This window comes from Aotus nancymaae, unplaced genomic scaffold (assembly GCF_030222135.1).
Source record: "Aotus nancymaae isolate 86718 unplaced genomic scaffold, 86718_ANA_hifiasm-v0.15.2.pri h1tg000040l, whole genome shotgun sequence".
Lineage (NCBI taxonomy): Eukaryota > Metazoa > Chordata > Mammalia > Primates > Aotidae > Aotus > Aotus nancymaae.
Genome location: NW_026988454.1, coordinates 44,062,872 through 44,081,616, shown reverse-complemented (window position 1 = coordinate 44,081,616; position 18,745 = coordinate 44,062,872). Strand labels below are relative to the sequence as shown.

The window sequence follows — 18,745 nt, the reverse complement described above, 5'->3', positions numbered from 1 at the left end:
ATGCCACTCTAGCAATCACTAAGAATTAACTGAGACCAGATAGTTTGGGATGTATTAAGAATTAATTTTGAGGTTTTATTAAAATAACTGTATCTTTCAATGCAAAATTTTTTATGGGGTAAATTATAGCTTTAGATATCCATTAACATGTAGAATTTTTTTTAAAATGGCTTTGGTGGCAAATAAATGTCATGTTGCTATTTACGGTGCTATGTTTAAATAGGGCTATTTTTTCTATACTTCAGCATATGAAGATGAAATCAAGAGCCATGAATTGAACAAACACACTGGGAAGCTTCATTAATTCTTTTTCAAGCTGATGGGGGTAATTTACTGCTCTTGCACTTTCTGGCTAAGCCAAAAGAATTAATGTGTTGTGAAATGAGAAGTGGTGATGGAAATAGACTCCCAGCAGGGTGGGAGAGTACAATGCTTCGAGTCTCAGAATTCAAGATTCAGCATGTTGATCTAAATGGATGAGTGTATATGTTTGTGTGAGGTTTTTAGTAGGTATAAAATTCAGGACCTATGGTGAGAGCCCACAGAACTACATTGATTTTAGTGTAAAGAGAAGGAAAGGGTGGAATAACAGATACAGTTTTATAGGACATTCAAAGACAGTAAACCTATTACCTTAAGCTTTGAAGAATGATCTCAGAAAATAAAAGTGATTTCTATTTCCAAGTTTGCTATGTCAAGATGCCTTCTGTTCCTAGGCTGAGGCATCACTTGCACTGACTTTCCTACAGATCATTTATTCTCAGCATCCGTTTTGTCCTCAGGGCTTTTGTTGCAATTTAGGAAGTCCACAGACTTCTCTGAGCAATCTCTAACTACCCAAGGAAGTGAGAGGGATATTAAATCCGACAAAAAAGTGAAGAGAGGATTACATGGAAACCCTGCACTTCTACATTAGGAAGGAGAGATACATCAGTGGTTTAAGTCAACTCTTAAGCCACTTTTTTGACAAACTATCTTGTTTGTCAAAAGCAGCAGATTAGAAAATACTGTTTAAAATATAGTAGTTTCTTTGTGTTTGTCCAAGAGCCTATAGGAAGATTTATAGCTCTTGATGATCCGGGCCGATAAAGTCTTTAATGGTGCTGGGAGATAAAGTGGAAGGAACTCTGTCACAATTATTGCAGCAAGAGGATTGTGATGGAAAAATAATTCACTAAGGAATAGAAAAATGGTTTCAGATTAGCCGCTGCCTAACACTACCCCCAGAGACAAAGGCAGTAATGATGAACTGGGTGAGTATCCATGATGAAGTACAGCATGGTTGTGGAGCAGTTTCAAAGTCCTCAGACAACTTACCCAGACCTAGTTCTAGCTTTAAATTGTTGAGTGGAAATGGCCAAGAAAAACATGTTGAGGACAAATAGAAGTTGGGGGATCATCAGTTGCATGGTTCTGAGCATCAGGACATAAAAGAAGATGAGTTCTGTTGAGACTCCTCTGCCATTATATCCAAATATACACAGACCTGGAGCACACAACTAATCAATAATTCTGATATCCACTACATTATTCCAATAACAGAGAAACCTAAAAGTGCTATTATTGTATTCTTAGAGGAGAAGAAATTACTTAATTACTGTGTTGCCTGTTTGGATTCAGTTGCAGTTTCTCAGTCCAGAGGCGAATCTTCCATCTTCAGATAAGTCAGACCAACAGTTAGAAACAAGTTATCTGGGATAAGGACGAATGCCGCAAAGAAGATAATATCAGGGGTCACTAACAGGATTTTCTGTTTTCTGGATGGTCAAGACCTCATAAGCAGGACTATGCCCCTGTGGGTGTGTTGAAAATGCTTAAGTGAGTCCACTGGTCCAGGAAAGTCAATAACTGAACCATCAACAAAAGTTAGCAAGACATATCTTTCTCCTGTTTTTTTCTTCTTTGCAACAACCATCCCTAGAACTCTCTATATGTTCTTACATAAAGACAAAAGCCTAATAATGTATATCTGAATGCCTAATTTACTCATGGTTATCACTACTCTGGTAAACGTGGCTCCAAATGATTTCCTTGTAATAATGCTGATTTTAAACTTGTAGTGTCACTTTAAAATGAATGTGGATGTACACATGCAGGTGAAATGTATGAGTAACAGGCAAATGTGGGCAATTTCTTAGTGGTTTAATAGAAGTAACTCACAAAATACAACTCTAATAAAATAGGGAAATTTTTAGCAAGTGAAATTGTTGCATTCGGATTCTGCCAAAGCTTAGCAGCAGGCTTCAAAGAGCCTCTCCAAAAATAATAACACTGCAGAGGCTTCTGAAGTCCCTAAAATCTTATAGGTAATATTATAATTTTTTCTTTGATTCTTAATAATAAATTATATTCAGAAAAAATAAAATTATTCTAAAACAGTATTCAAATTATACATAACAAAGGCATTTTGAGGGCTTTAATGCAGTTTGAATTAAGAAGTAGATATAGTTTATATCATCCTAAATCAATAATCATATGCTGCAAACCTTTATATACATGATTTTCTAGTGATTGGAATTTTTAGAGAAAACAGTAGATGCTTCTACATTGAACAAAAGTTTTCAGTAAGGAATTTCAAGTGTATATTAATAACAATATTAGAAATTACAAGAACCTATTTAATGAAGTGATCAGTATGGATTTATTTCCCCCAGATAACGCTTTCCAGGATGGTTTTTAACAATTATTCTTCCAACTAGTTTAAGCTTTGGCATATGTGAAGATTTTAAGTAATAGTTAAGTTTCGATAATTGTCATTGCCCAAAGTATAGCTTTGGAGTTAAACCCCAACCTTTCTTTTGAGCTGCTTTCTTAGTGAATCATAATATGCTGTCCAGATATTCCTGTGATATAAGTGCAGACTAAAATAAAGACATTAATGACCCCCAAATGTCTTCTATATGATGATGGAATAAGAAAATATCTAGATTTACATGTTGCAAATTGCAAATTATGTATTTTTTTCCTGGTAGGATGTTTTCATTACACTTTTGGTTTTCACATAATCAAGGATGCTGTTTTTATTGATTTTCATATTACATGAGAGTGAAGGCTGGAAATGGAACTGTCCCAAAATACAAGTAATCACTAAAGAAAAATAGATGAAGCCCCTCTGTGGGAATTAAGTGGAGTTACCCCAATAGCAAAATAACTAAGACTATTTTTCCATGGTGTATGTCCAATGAGTCTATGCCAAAAAGATTTTTTTTTTTTAGTAAACTGTACACTCAAAGCAAATGTGCTTTTATAAATACAAATATAAGAATCCTATTCTTAGGTGCAAGCAGTGTCAGTGTTAAAATGAAAAGATGAACTTTAAAGTGGGGCAGACATGACTTTGACACTTACCTTTCCCTATTACCCACAGTGTGACACTGAATAACTTAGATTGCTAGACCTCAGGTTCCTTGTTCATAAAAATTGAGCTAGTAAGCATATTTTGCTGAAACAAATACGTAAAGTAGGTATCAAGGTGCCTGGTAAAGAGTAGATGTGCCACTTCTGGACCTCCTCCAAACAATTCCCACACCTTTACAGGCTAACTCTTCATCTTCTCCTTTACGTTTCACATTATTTCTTCAGGACAAAACTTCCTGGTCTCCCAAACTTGATCAGGATCTCCTATTACACCTTCTTACAGCATCCTATAACTCTCATTTAAGATTATTATAATTTTAGTTATGTCATTAATACTGTAACTTCTCAGAGAGTATAGATTATGCCTTTCTTGCATCCCATATGTCTAGTGAGTATCTGAATTAATTACTGCATATTAGATACATAATAAATAATTATTGAATGTAGTACTGATCAGTCCACATAAAAAATTAGGGTGAATAATATCAGATCTTGAAGTTTAAATAGGTGAACTTTAGTTTATTATATATACATATGTAGCACTCAAATGTATATATAATAAATTATACATTATAGTACATAGATAACAAACATATTTGTACTATAGAATAAATTATAAATATTTCAAGTGTGTTAATTCAGAAGAGAGGGGCCTCATTGAAGGCTGAAATAGAGAAAGCTTGATGCTTTACCTGGCCATTATTCTTAGAATCAAGTTAAGGATTTGCATAGGTAAACAGGAAAGGCAGTTGGTCCATCCAGGAGACGGAAGTCATAAAATTTAATTAAGAATTTCATGCTTTTTCATAGCAATATAGAGTGTGACAAGACTAAAGCAGAAAGAATATGCCTAAGAGCATTTGAAAATATCAGAATGCAAACTCTAATTACCAAATCTTACTTCCTATTTGTAGCTTTACCATTTTTGTTGTCATCACCATCTTCAGTGTTTACCAAGTGCTTGGGATGTATTATGAACTAAATATATATTTTATGAATAGAAAGGAGAGAATCAGAGACTATGGGGGCAAGTGCTTGTTAATATTCCTTACTTCCATTCTATAATTTTTACCTTTTTCATTTTTAAGGAAAATCTTTTAAAAAAATGTTTCTTTCTTTTCTTTTTGGGAGTTGTAATCAGAGCACTTCCTAGGTAATGGTGAGAAGAAATAATTTTAGGAACAGATAAATAAATGCAAGTTTTTAAAAATATGAATGTGACTGCTACAGTTCTGGTTCATATATTTGCAAAGGGGATGCTGCTAATACACTATGTTCTCCATCATATATATTTCCAAATAAATTTGTAATATTATATTGAATTAACTATATTACCTTTATCTTTCAGAACTGAAGAAGTCTTCCCAGATTTTTCTTTTCTAATTTCTGCAAGAGAGAACATGACAAGAAGAGATTACAAGGAATAATAGAGAAAAAAACTGCAAATTTTTTCATGTGTTTTGTATACAGAGGCTTAAAGATCACAGGGCATCTGAGTTGATATTCACAATACAAATGTCTCTAGGTATATTTTGTCTATAAGACATTGAACTAAATATGTAAATGATAGAAAATAAGTGCATGAATTATGAAATTACTGTCACAAGTACAGACTATGCCAGATATATATAGTACAAGTAAACTGACATGGGCTTTGGGGAAGAAGGATGTGATAAGAATGATAGCTAACGTTTTCTGCTTACTATGTGTCAGGCAATATTCTCTCATTTTGTGAGCACCATTTTCTCATTCAGTGCTCTCAACAACCCTATGAGGTATACAGGTTCTGTTATTATTTCTGCTTTTCACATAAATTGATTAAATAACTTTCCAAGATATTTACATAGGAGACCTGGGATTTGAACCACTATATCTATGCTTTCAAGCATGTTAAGTACTGGCTCCAGTAGTTGCATGATAGGCTCAGTAAAGGATGTAAGCTTGTAGTACTGAGGCAGAACTAGAAGAGGGAAAGAAATTAGACCTGCAGCAATGAAATAGAAAGAAAGACACATTTCAGAGAAACAGAGAGTGAATAGGAAGCTTGCACAGGGCAGTTCTATCAGTTTTGCTGTAGGCCATTTACAATCAACAGAATTGGAAGTGATACTCTGTGACTTCCAAGGCTAAATCAGAAAAGATCATGAATTTTTTTACCTGTTAATCTAGTGACACTTGCTTTGGGAAATGCAGCTGTCAGGTGGTAATCTAACTAACACCACCATGTGAGAGAGGCTACATCTAGGCAGTCCAACTAACAGCCCAAGCTGAGCTCCCAGCCAACAGCTAGTATCAACTGCCAACCATCTGAGAGAGCCATCGTGCACATCCAGGAGTCAGTGATTTTACATGACTGCTGCCCAACCTGACATCTGACCACGATCACATGAGATAATCAGGTAAAAACTGCCTGCTTCATCCTCCTGAAGTCCTGATGCACAAAATCATGAACAAAATGAAATCAGCTGTTGTTTTACACCACTAAGTTTTGAAATGGTCTGTATATAGAAATAGTCGTGAAAAGGTAGTTAACCAACAAACAGCAAAATATTCGACCTTGTGATAAGTACTCCAGTAAAGTTATATAGATAATAAAGAATTTATTGATTCAAATTTTAAAATTGGGGAAGGTTTTCGCTGACAATGTGACATTTAGGTTTAGACTTATAAATTGGGTAAAATGCCATTTTAATTGCATAACTGTAAGTAGATGTATTAGTTTAGTTTAGTTTCATTTTTGATGGAATCTCACTCTGTTGCCGGGCTGGAGTGCAATGGTGCGATCTCGGCTCACCGCAACCTCCGCCTCCCAGGTTTAAGTGATTCTCCTGCCTCAGCCTCCTGAGCAGTTGGGATTATAGGCACTTGCCATCACATCCAGCTAATATTTATATTTTTAGTAGAGACAGGTTTCTATTATGTTAGCCAGACTGGTCTCGAACTCCTGACCAAAAGTGATCTGCCCTCCTCAGCCTCCCAAAGTGCTGAGATGACAGGCATGAGCCACCGCGCTCAGCCATGTATTATGGTTTTTTGTTTGTTAGTTTGTTTTTGTTTTGTTTTGTTTTAGCTGAGAATGGTTCTTAGATTTTTTTATTTGGTTTACAGTAGGACAATTTTTCCTCACCTGAGATATGAAATGTAAAAGGAGAGGTCTTTGGAGGAAGGTTTTGAATATATTGTGTTTCGTATGTCAACAAGACACCCAAAAAGGAAATGTACAGCAAGCAGTTGGAAAAAACAGGTGAAGGGCAGATCATTTACAGGTGCTGCAGAAAAAAAGCAACCTACAGTATGGATTATAAATGAAAACTATCAATATAACTAGTAGCATGTTTTTTTAAAGGCCCCAAATTAATCTTATTTACCTTATTCACAGAGATTGACTTGACTTATAAAGTAAACTAATTATATAAAGGCAAAATAAACCAGAAAGAGAACGATTACTTTCTTAATAATATGTGACAGGTAAAAACACACCCACACACAAAGACTGGTGTTCTCAGCTATTCTTTTTAGCAGCATGTTTCAAATGCAATCTCATATAATTTTTCTATATTGATATATCATTTATATATTGATAGTAATAACCTTAATTTTATAAATTTTGACGTGCCATTGCCAGACGATTAAAAATTTAAAATACAGATTATGATCAAAATAGCTATTAAAGTCAAGCTTTAAATAATCTACGAGATAAAAACTACTGATTTTGAAAATAATATTCAATAGCAATACATCCATTCATCTTTTTAATTTAAGTTATGGTACTGAATATATTTAACTAAAAATAAATAGCAAACATCTTTTACTTTTAATTGTACTGTAAAATAGAAAAGGTATATGTCTCAATAGTGTTTCCTTTTCCTTCTACAAGAATTTTTAGAAAAAGAGGCTCATGAAAAAGATAAGACAAGACTGAAATAATAGAAAGTCTTACAGCAGATGATATCAGCCCTAGAGTTCTTTCCTGAAACAATCATAAACATTTTGAATCCAAACTACAAGGAAACTCATCGTTGAATCTTTACACAGTAACCTAATTATCATTATGCACATCTTTCACGGTTAATTATTTTCCAGTTTGTAATCCCGGTCTGGCAAAGACATCAAGTAAAATGAAATTGCCAATATCTGATAGTTTCCCTGGACAAAAAAGAAAATTGCATATATTTAAATCTAACGTTTACCTCACAATTTTACTTTTTTGTTATCTAAGAAATTTTGAGTGACTTTCCAAAGTTCAGTAATCTCATGCACATGTATTACATACTTATGCCCATTTATTTTTTGTAATAACCTCTTATCATCTATTCATTTAGGATATAATACAATCTTTATTTCTATAACAATCTTATTCATTATACATATTCTATATTGTCTTTTGAACTTTTTAAAATGGAAATCCTCTCCTAAAACACATTTATGTGGGATTTCAAGAATCATTCTCATTATAGTATAACTGTTCAAAATGAAATTTAATTTATAAGATGATATATATAGAAAAGTTGAAGAAATATAATTGAATATAAGAAAAAATGTTAACTGAATAATTATTAATATAATCAAAATAAAGAGGGATTTTAATGTATCTTTCTGCTACTCATGGTATGGAATTTCAAAATATACTTTAAAATTAACTTAGTGAACTGGACTAATTATTTGAGATTTCCGTGCACTTAAAAGCATTAATAGAACTTAATTTTTAGGGCAGATTTATGATTACAGCAAAACTAATCAGAAAGTGCAGATTTCCTATACACTCTTTCTATAACAGATTAAATGTGTCCCTTCAACATTCATATGTTGAAATCCCACTTCCAATGTGATGGTATTAGGAGGTGGCACCTCTGGGAAATAATTAGGTCAACAGCCTGGAACCCTCATTAATAAAATTAGTGGCTTTATAAAAATAAAAGGAACCCTGGAGAGCTCTCTTGCCCTCTTTCTGCATGTCAGGATACAAAAAGACAGCAGTCTGCAATCCAGAAGAGGGCTCTCACAGCACATAACCATTCTAGCAGCCTAATTTTAGACTTCCAGCTTCTGGATCTTGAGAAATAAATTTTTGTTGTTTATAAGCCACCCAGTCTAAGGCACTTTGTTATATCAGCCCAAACTAATACACCCTCTTCCAGTACACTCAGGCTCCCTCACCATCAGTATCCCTCAAGAGTGTGGTACATTTATTACAGTCCTAGAAACAATATCGATACATCATTATCAACCAAAGTCCATAGTTTACATTAGAGTTCACTTAGTTTTATACATCTTATAGATTTCAGCAAAAATATAATGACATGTATCTGCCATTGCAGTATCATTCAGGATAATTTTATTACCCTAAAATTTCTCTGTGCTCCACCTAGTCAACCTTCTTTTCTCCCCAAACCCTAGTAACCACTGTTTTTAATTTTCTCCATAGTTTTGTCTTTTCCAGAATGTCATATAGTTGGAATTGTACAATATGTTGACTTTTCAGATTGGCGTATTTCACATAGAAATAAAATTTAAGGTTCTTCAACTTATTTTTGTGGCTTGATAGCTCATACATTTTTCACACTGAATAAAAATTTTATTATTCACCTATTAAAGGACATCTTGGTTACTTCCTAGTTTTAGGGAATATAAATAAAGCTGATATGAACAGTCGTGTGCAGGTTTTGCATAGACATAAGTTTTCAGCTTATTTGAGTAAATACCAAGGAGCATAATTGCTGGACTGCATGGTGAGAGTAGGTTAGTTTTCTAAGAAACTGCCAAATTGCCTTTTTGCATTCCCAGCAGCAAAGAATGACAGTTTCTGTTGCTCTACATCCTCCCCAGCATTGAGTATTGTCAGTGTTTTAGATTTTAGCTATTCTAATAGGTGTGTAGTGGTATCTCATTATTTTAATCTAATGACCTGTTATGTTGAACGTCTTTTCACATGCTGACTTGCCATCTGTATAAGTCCAACTAATAATTTTTTTCATTCATGGGACTGTGTCTTTGGTGTTATGTTTACAATGTCATTGTCAAACCCAAGATTACCTAAATCTTCTCCTATGCTATTTCCTAGGAGTTTTATAGTTTTATGTTTTACATTTAGGTCTATGATCCATTTTGAGTTAATTTTCTTGTGAAGGATGTAAAGTCTATTTTTGAGGGTTTATTGTTTTCTTTTGTATTTTTGTTTATGAACATCCAGTTGTTTTGACACCCATTTGTTAAAATGTCTATCCTTTCTCAGTAAATTGCTTTCACTCCTTTGTCAAAGCTCAGTTGATTATATTTTTGTGAGTGTATTTCTGAGTTCTCTATTCTGTTTCATTCATTTATTTGTCTTTCCTTTCACTAATATCATGCTTTCTTGATTACTGTGTTTTTTACATTAAGTTGTGAATTTCAGTAGAGTCAGTTTGCCACTTAATTCTTCTTTTCCAATGCTGTGTTAGCTCTTCTGGATCTTTTGCCTTTTCATATAAACCTTAGAATTAGTTTGTCAATAGCCCAGATAACTTGCTAGAATTTTTCTGGAATTATGTTGAGTCTGTAGCTCAATTTAGGAAGAACTGACATCTTGACAATACTGAGTCATCTTATCAATGAGTATAGATTATCTCTCAATTTATTTAGTTTCTGTTTATTTCTTTTATGTAGTTCTCCTCCCATAGATCTTATATATAATTTTAAAAATATACCTAAGTATTTATGTTTTGGGTGCTAATACAAGTGGTCATTGTGTTTTTAATCTTGTTTATTCAATTTTTTCATTATTGATATAGGAGAGTAATTGTCTTTTACATATTAACTTTGTGTCCTGAAACCTTGTTATACCTTCTGATTAGTTCCAGGAAGTTTTTGGAATTTTCTACATAAACAAGTATGTAATTTTTGAACAAAGACAGTTTTTTTTTCTTCCCAACTTGTATACCATTTATTTCCTTTTCTTATATTATGTCATTCTCTAAAACTTTCAGTATAATGTTGATAAAATGTGGCTAGAGCAAACATCCTTGCCACGTTCTTGACCTTAGCAAGAGAGCTTTTAATTTCTCATCATTAAATAGAATGTTAGCTACAGGATTTTTGTAGAAATCATTTATCAAGTTTAAGAATTTTCTGTCTATTCCTAGTTTGCTGAGAGTTTTTAACCCTTAATGGGTGCTGGATTTTGTCAAATGCTTTTGCCATTACTATTGATAGGGTCATGTGTTTTTTTCTTTTTTAGTCTGTTGATATTATAGATTACTTAAATAATTTTCAAATGTCAAGATAGACTTTCATATCTGGAATAAATCCCACTTGGTCATGTATAATTCTTTTTATGCATTGTTGACTTTGATTTGCTATATTTTAGACTTCCATTAAATTTAAAAAAAAATTTCCACACTAACTATATTTTAAACTTTGTGATGGATATGTACACAGAAAGAAAATTGAGGTCTGAGGTACTCAAAAAGTGTTTGGTTTGGAGTAAAATAAAAGTCGATGCCATTTCAACAAACCAGAACCTGTTCTTTGTGTTGTGCCTACCAGAGTGACAAAAGTAACTCTCCTGTAGATAAAAAAGTCCAGGACCCCTTGAGTCCTTTCTCTTGAAAATGATATTATAAAAGGAGGACACAGATTTGTTTTAAAAGATAAACTATATTGTATTCAATAGGTATTTATTGAGTGTCTCTTTTGTACTGGGAGCTGGAAAAACAAGGAAGATTGTGTGGAGTTCAGACTGTGTTGTGATGCATCCACATAGACAGATTAGATACAATGGTAGAGGGCTCAGAACTCTGGGTGCATAGCAGTAACACTGACAAACTCGACCTGAGAAAATGAAAGAAGACTTCACAGAAAGGCATTTGTGATGGATTCAAAAACTGATAAAACTTGCCATGAAAGAAGAATTAGAAAGGCATTTCAAACATAAAAAACAACATAAGAATACCACAGAGTGTGAAAGTTCAAGTGGATTCCTGAATGAAGAAAGTGGGGTAGAAGCAGTGAGCCTAAGCTGGAAAGTCACAATAAGACTTGGTAGCAAAAGAATGTGTGGTAACCTCTAAGGAATTTAAACTTATATGCTTCCAGTGATAAGGACTGAAAGATCCTAAAGCCAAACTTGTTTTCCTTTCATTGTATCAATGAATGTGCAAAATTTTGTCGAGAGAACATAATATGTGCTGAAAAACTGACTGACGCTACCAAGTAATTATTGCCATGTTGTAAAAATAGTCAGAAATCACCAGCCACACACAGTTGTTATCCGCATTCTTCTATCTCCAGAGACAGTATGTTCTTCTGTCCCAGTTTTTATAGTGTGTTTGTGTGTGTGTGTGTGTGTGTGTGTATCAAAGGCATAATCTCTATATCCTGTGTGCCATTATTACTAATTCTCATATGTACAATCTTACTTAAAGCATCTTTATGTAATTACTTTGATATCCAATAGCATGATTTGTTCCTGAGATATTTTTGGGATTTAAATGTAATGTAACATATCAGCAAGACTTTAAATATTATCATTCCATTTAGTAGATTTAAATAATATTTTCAGATATTTTCATTTTATAATCTAAATTGGACTTTCCTGTTGAATGATTGTACTTGTGATCAGAAGACAGTTTACTCTTCAGCATTTGGGGCAATGTTGAAATGTCTCAAGCATGGAAAACATGTCTTACAAGTGAGAATTGTACAATATTAGAGATGGAAGGTCCCTTAGAGATGGCTCAATACAATAATATTTTCTTATTTAAAAAAAGGCAGTGCAAGGCAAATAACTAGCCCAGTCACAGAACAAATTATTGATAGAGCTAAACTAAGCCCGAAGTTTTATTTCAAGATAGTTCTGTGCTCTATTGTTCAAGCAGATTAATATTTTATAATTGCCACTGGCTATCATCAATTATTTCTTCCTTGAAGACCAAAGTTGTAAGTGCTAACTCCAAGTTAAGAATTTTTGACCATGGAATATGCTGTAAAGGCTTGAAATGAGAATGTAGATGCTTTGTTTGGGAAAAAATTTTTCCCTTCTTTTCTGTATAAAAATCAAATGAAGTAAAACCCAGACTTTTCAGCTCATAATGATAAAAAAAAACTTTTTAACTACTATTTTGTCATTCCAGGATCTCAGTTGAATTCTGACTTTTAAAACATTGCTTTAGAGCTAGCTTATAATGTATCATTGATCTATAAAAAAATGGGACAGTAACAGTCACTTAGATGCAAGTAAATGTTGTATAGAATATTGATAAAACATTCATTTTCATTACTAAAATTACTTGACCTGAAATGTGTAACTTAATGCATAATGAGAATACAGTAACAATGGATTTTTACATAGGGTTGATGGTTTCAGATTATTTCTGCAATTTAATTTTAGAGTATGAAACTTAAACCTCATTAATTTGTTCTGGGATCTGGAAGAGCAATTGATTGTAAGAAACTTTCTTTAAGATAGTGTATATAAATTCTTCTTTCTTTTCATAAATAGACTTTTAGTGGAAAGCCAATCTGTAAATAAAAAAAAAAGGAAACAAAATTTCTCAGGAAACAATCTTTGCTCTGACAATTCAGCTTTGTAATGTAGCAGCCTGTAATATATTTTCTATTAAAGATTCCTAAAGGAAAATAAGATATAACCCACTTATGGCCTCAGCATAAAAGTAGGAGTGAGAGTAAATATTAATAGATAAAAAACAAGATTAGCAGCTCAATAATCTTCTTAAGCTCATAAAAAGTGTTTTATTCCTGTGTCATATGGTTACTATTACAATGCATTTCTGATTTTTTTAAATAATCTTGTCTAGAAGGTCAAAGGAACATAAAGTTGATCATTCTCTCTGGAGAATCAAAATTTAAACTTCAAATATCTACTTAAATACTTAACAATTATTTTTTGCATGCCAAATCCTAGTGATGGCAATCACAATTCTATGTAAGAAAAATAAGAGTTTTAAGAGAATTTTCCTTACAATGAGAATGAAAAATGACCCATTACACATTTAAGGATATTTTAAAGAAACTTCAGCCTAATATTAAAATATAGACAGGGATCAAGGATACATAATTTGTATTGCTTTAAATTGCTATAAATTATGCAAAATATTGTCAAAAGAAATCTGAAGTGCACTGTCATTAAATTCAGGGCTCACATGGTAATTTCCTTTATATTTACAATTAAATGTGACAGGGCTTAAAAATGGTTTGTGTTGTCATTCTTCAGTTTTACATGAAGGTTGTTGGAAGTTAAATGAAGGAAAGTTTAAGAATTATAAGAGAGGTGAAGCAAATGCGCACATTTGATGTAAAAATGTTGTTACTTTAAGAACCTAAAAGATTGATAATATTGCCATTGTGAAATTTCACTGATGAGTCCTGGAAGAGGCAGAATGCAGGCAGCATAAGCCTGATGCATTCTTCCTGGGAATGCTGTCTGATAATTGGTAATGCCAGGTAACATAATGAAGCCCTTCTACCTACCAGTTCCTCTGACCCAAGAGTTACTGAAGGTCCTTGGGGGTAAGTGTGGTTATCACAGTATGAAGTGCAAGGGCAGTGGGAGGGAGGCATTCCGGGGGTAATCTTGTTGTTTTCGTGTGCTTCTCTGCAAAATACCGAGTTTCTTAAAAAAAAGGAAAAGAAAAAGGAAGGAAAAAGACGAGCACAGAAGGCTATACTGGGCACAAGAATGGTTCATTTTCATAACTAAAAGGCAGAACACTTGCATGGAAACAAAATTTGGGCATTCAATTATATCTCTATGTAACCTGTATGTACCTATCATAAATCCTACATAAAATGAGAGTGATGGAATTACACATTAGCTTATTAGACAAGATAGATCACCAATAATAAATGAACTTTAACTTTTGGGAAAAAGGTAAAGAATTAGTGCATATGTGTCTCTTAACATCACCTCCTAATATCATAAACATTATTGACATACACTGCCTGTTTTCAGAGCTGAAATTCTCTTTAACGTTGAATGGCAATCTTACCAATGTGAGAATCACATGCATCAAATGTTGCATGGCAGAAAGTAATCCTGTATAGGAAATTAATGTAACAATACAAACTTCCATTAAGTATGTATTATTCTGCTATAATAAGTAGGATTGAGATCTGTCTCTCATTAAAGGAATACGGTGAGTAGGAGGAAGGAGTTAAGACAGGAGAGACTAGAAAGGAATTTCCTATTAATGACATAAAATAATTATAAGGATAAACTGTTTTCATAGTATTAAGTAAAATAAGAGTAAAAAGAAGTAAAATGTATTATGTGAGCAAGTGAGACAGTGGAGTGGAGAATTCAGTTGCTAATGGTTCTCTTGAAAATATGTAAAATACATAAACAAGGAGAGTATCCTCATTTTCATGCATTGCCTTCATGTAGACCATCTTCTCTCCGAAGCCCATGCCATGCCCCTCACACCCATTCCCCAGCGCCTAGCCTGTTGTGGGCGCTCAATAAATATTAAACAACCAAAGCACAAAGTATTGTCAAAATGTTTAGAATTCACAGGAATCTATAACATTGTTATTATAATTTAACATTTATTGAGAGTCAACAGCATGACTTAGTCAACATGTGCAAATAAGTTATTTTATAAATACATATTAAGCAAATAATTAAATACAACTGTGTTAACTAAAACTTCTGTTTTACTTCATTGATTTTAAATGTAAAACTGTTTCTCCCTTTTTTTTTTATAACTTTGAGACACCAAGAAATATACACATTCATTATATTCAAATGGATAAAATTTTCTCAGGAAGATAATTATGCTTAGATATTATTAACATTCACTTGATAGTATGGAATAAATCTACAATCAGTACACATCACAAATTTTAAAAGGACCAGAGCATACACAATGCAGAATCTGATAAGGCGGATGAGGACAGTGACAGATATACAAAACATGTAATAGCATTTGGGTTTTGCCTGGTGTTGTGACAACTTAAAACACTATTACAATTATGTAGGGAACCATTGTTTACAGAATAGCATCAAAAGCCAAGAAAGAAACTCTTCAAGTGGACACAAATTAGCCTATTTATAAATTTTGAAGTATTTCTTAATTTAAGGCAAAGTTGAATCTTTTATTATAGTAAGTGAACTCTGATACACTTAAGATCAACACTCTCCAAATTTACACTTAATGAAATGATTACTAATTGTGTTAAAATTTATTCTTGATAGTTAACACACAATCAGATTTTATTTAATTTTCTAAAAATATTTTTGTTGTGTTTCTACTTAACTGATTTTTGAAGTGATTTTTAATTGTTAAGAGGATGGAATACTAAACTATTCTGTAATAAAACTTTCAACTTAATTTTGAGACACTGAAATATCCGTAAGTATTTAAGTCCAGAGATTCAATATACACAATTATACTTAGATCACAAAGTGTATTTAAACTCTATTAAAAATTATAAAAATCGATATAATTTTTCCAAATAAAGTCCACATGTTCAAACAAATAAATAAAAATAATTTTTTAAAGAGGATTTAACTATATTTCAATGAATTATAAACTAGTAATAGATTATTTGTACTTTTGAAGATAACTAAAAATTATATAAGAAAGCAAAGTATACATCATAATGCATTATGCATAAATATTAGAATAATATGAGAAAATGTGTAGAATGTCATTATTATCTCTTCTCATATTACTTTATTAAAAGCACAAAATATTTCCATATCAGTTATTAGTCATAGATATACTGTAATAAAAATATGCAAACTATCCAAATACGTTATTTCCTATGATTGTTATGGTTGAAAAATATGAGGCCATTGTCATACAATACTTAAAATTGAAATGATTTACTAAGTCAATATAAAAATAGCCATTGAAAGAACCTCATTTTTTTCACACAAGCCAGGAGCCTTAAGCTTTGACAAAAGAAAACAAAATTTTAGTAGAAAATTACTATAAAATCATCTTAAGAAGTAAGATCATATCTCTAGGAACCATTTCCAGTCTCTTGTCCACTAGAAGAAATATTATAGAATTAATGAAACTGACACCATCATGTCGATAAGAAGAAAAAAAAAATCTATTCTGAAATCAGTTGTCTGTTAGGTACTATTATTATTAATGTGGGTGTTTTATATTCCAGTCAATCTTCTTTTGATATACTGAGGCTATGAAAACAATCTATGAATGTCACAAGTAATCAGCAATTTTATACTAGAAGGGTGAAAGCTATAAAGCTCAATGAAATCAAAGTAGTTTGATAATTTATGTCATCTGTGTTGAAATTAATTTCATAAGGAAAAATGTCTAATTATATGTTATATGCTTATCTAGAAGTTTATAAATTTTCCTATCCTTTCACATATGTTTTCTTGTTTGACCTATACAATATCTTGTCAATAGGTCAGTCTGGGATACTTATCTTTATTTTTTAGAGAATAAATTTAGATTCAGAAACATGCATAACTGAACACATTGAAATTAGGATCCAGTGCTCCCACTTTATATTTCAGAAACTAAAATTCAACTCTTCTTCAAAAAGAAACTGACAGAAACATTTACTGAATTGTAAACTTTAAGAGTCCCCAGAAGCCAAAATAAATTGGAAAACATTTTCAATGGGATTTTTATAATTGGATTTTATTTTGAAAAGCCCAAGGAAATAAATTCTTAACCAATCTTTTACTTAACCAAATTCTTAACTTTAGTTTACTTATTTGACATGTGAGAGATTGAAGGATTTTCTTGATATATTTATGTGAAAAGTTCTTAATTTCTGATATTAGGATTTCAGAAATTTAATTCCACCTCAAATTTGGAGAAATCATTGAGACTTTGTTCTTGACAAAATTATTGCTAGTTCCAATTTAATTTATTATAATAAATATAATATTATTATATAAAAGCAAAGACATGGGGGGAATGATAATTAAAATTATTAGCACACTTGAGCTCTAAGAGAAGCCACAACATCACTTTAAATGTTTTAAGTTTAGTGTACTGTAGCATTTTTCTCAGGCAGAATCTGGAGTGATCTATTTATGATACAGCTGTATAAATACAAATAAAATGCATAACTATTTTATACCATTATGATTTATAACAGTGAAATTTCAGCCCTCTTGGGGGAATGAATAGTTGAAGTCGTAATATAGTATACATCATAATATATTCAACTTACTTTTACTGTTGTTTTCTTTGTTTTAACTTTCACATATATTTCTTCAAGCAACAGAAATAGTTTTTGCATATATAGGATTGGGCCATCTTTATTTTTCAAATTATGATCAGTAAGGTGGTGTTAAAACCACAAATCAAATAGGAATATGTCTACCAGTTCCCCTGGATCATTGCCTTATTCCCAACAATCTTCAGCATGTCTCCTGATGTAATTGAGCAGTTTGTGGAATTTTCCTATTTGGAGCTGATACTCGGAGTTTAGTTACACAAAAGAAAGACCAACCCAGATTGCTGTCTCACATTCTCCCTGGCACAGAAAAACATGCAAGGACAGTGATAAAAAGCAATAGACTTAAAGGTTATCGTCTTCCGCCTGTCTGAATCCAGTGCTTTCCTCCGCATGTTGTTGTCTTTCTAAAGAAGATAATGTCAACCTCCTTCATTTTTTTTTACCTTGCTCCACTGTCTTCGTTGTTTTCTCTTCCTTCTTTCCAGGTACAGCTGCCAAACAAAGATAAGGTTTAAAGAAGAGTTCCAGACAAAAATACTGCTTCTGCTCAAAAAAAGCATTTTGGAGTTCTTTCAATACTAAATCTTTCCTCTATATAAGTTATTTTAAAGCTTCTTAAATATTTTTCATTTCTCTATAATTCAATTGAAATCAGATTTTATATCTAAAGAATTAAAGAAAAAAGTAATAATCCCTTGCATTCTTCTCTCTACATTTCTACAATCGGTATCTGCTTTATTTGCTTATACTCTGCTTTGATAAACAAGCTCTACGTAGAATTCCACTTGACAGGACTGTGATTAATCTACTTACATTCCAGATTATTGCTGGAGACACTTCGTGTCTTGTAAATGTCAACTAGATGCTCCTTTAAATTCAAGCTTAACATGGCTTAATCAACTGAAAGAATAGTGTAGTCATGCTTGAGATTCATTTAAATATTAAATGAAATCATCCCAAATCACCAGTAACCAAAAGAGGATTATTTGGGTGCTGTACCCCTTTCTCTAAGAGATATTGCTCTCAGTGAAGTATTCACTGTTTGCCTATTTACAGTGGTTGACAGTCAAAAAGTAGAATAGTACAAATTATTCACTCAGAATTGGTGCACACCATTGGAATAATTGACTCAAGCAAGAATCTTAAGAGTTCACTAGCAACCATTAGATGAAAGATGGATGAGGCACTGACTATTGCTATTGCACCCAAGTGTTATGTTACATAG

General features: G+C 32.4%; 1 protein-coding gene across 15 annotated transcripts in view; it reads right to left on the bottom strand.

Annotated features, from left to right (window-relative positions):
• TRDN (triadin) overlaps positions 1–18,745 on the bottom strand; it is a 369,423-nt gene that overhangs the window by 93,358 nt on the left and 257,320 nt on the right. For all 15 annotated transcript variants that reach the window (XM_064360733.1, XM_064360737.1, XM_064360734.1 and 12 more), the window contains 2 exons: positions 17,964–18,011; positions 4,693–4,743 (listed from right to left, as the gene is read on the bottom strand). In XM_064360733.1, coding sequence (XP_064216803.1) covers positions 4,693–4,743; positions 17,964–18,011 — 99 coding nt within the window. The remainder of the gene's footprint in view (positions 1–4,692; positions 4,744–17,963; positions 18,012–18,745) is intronic.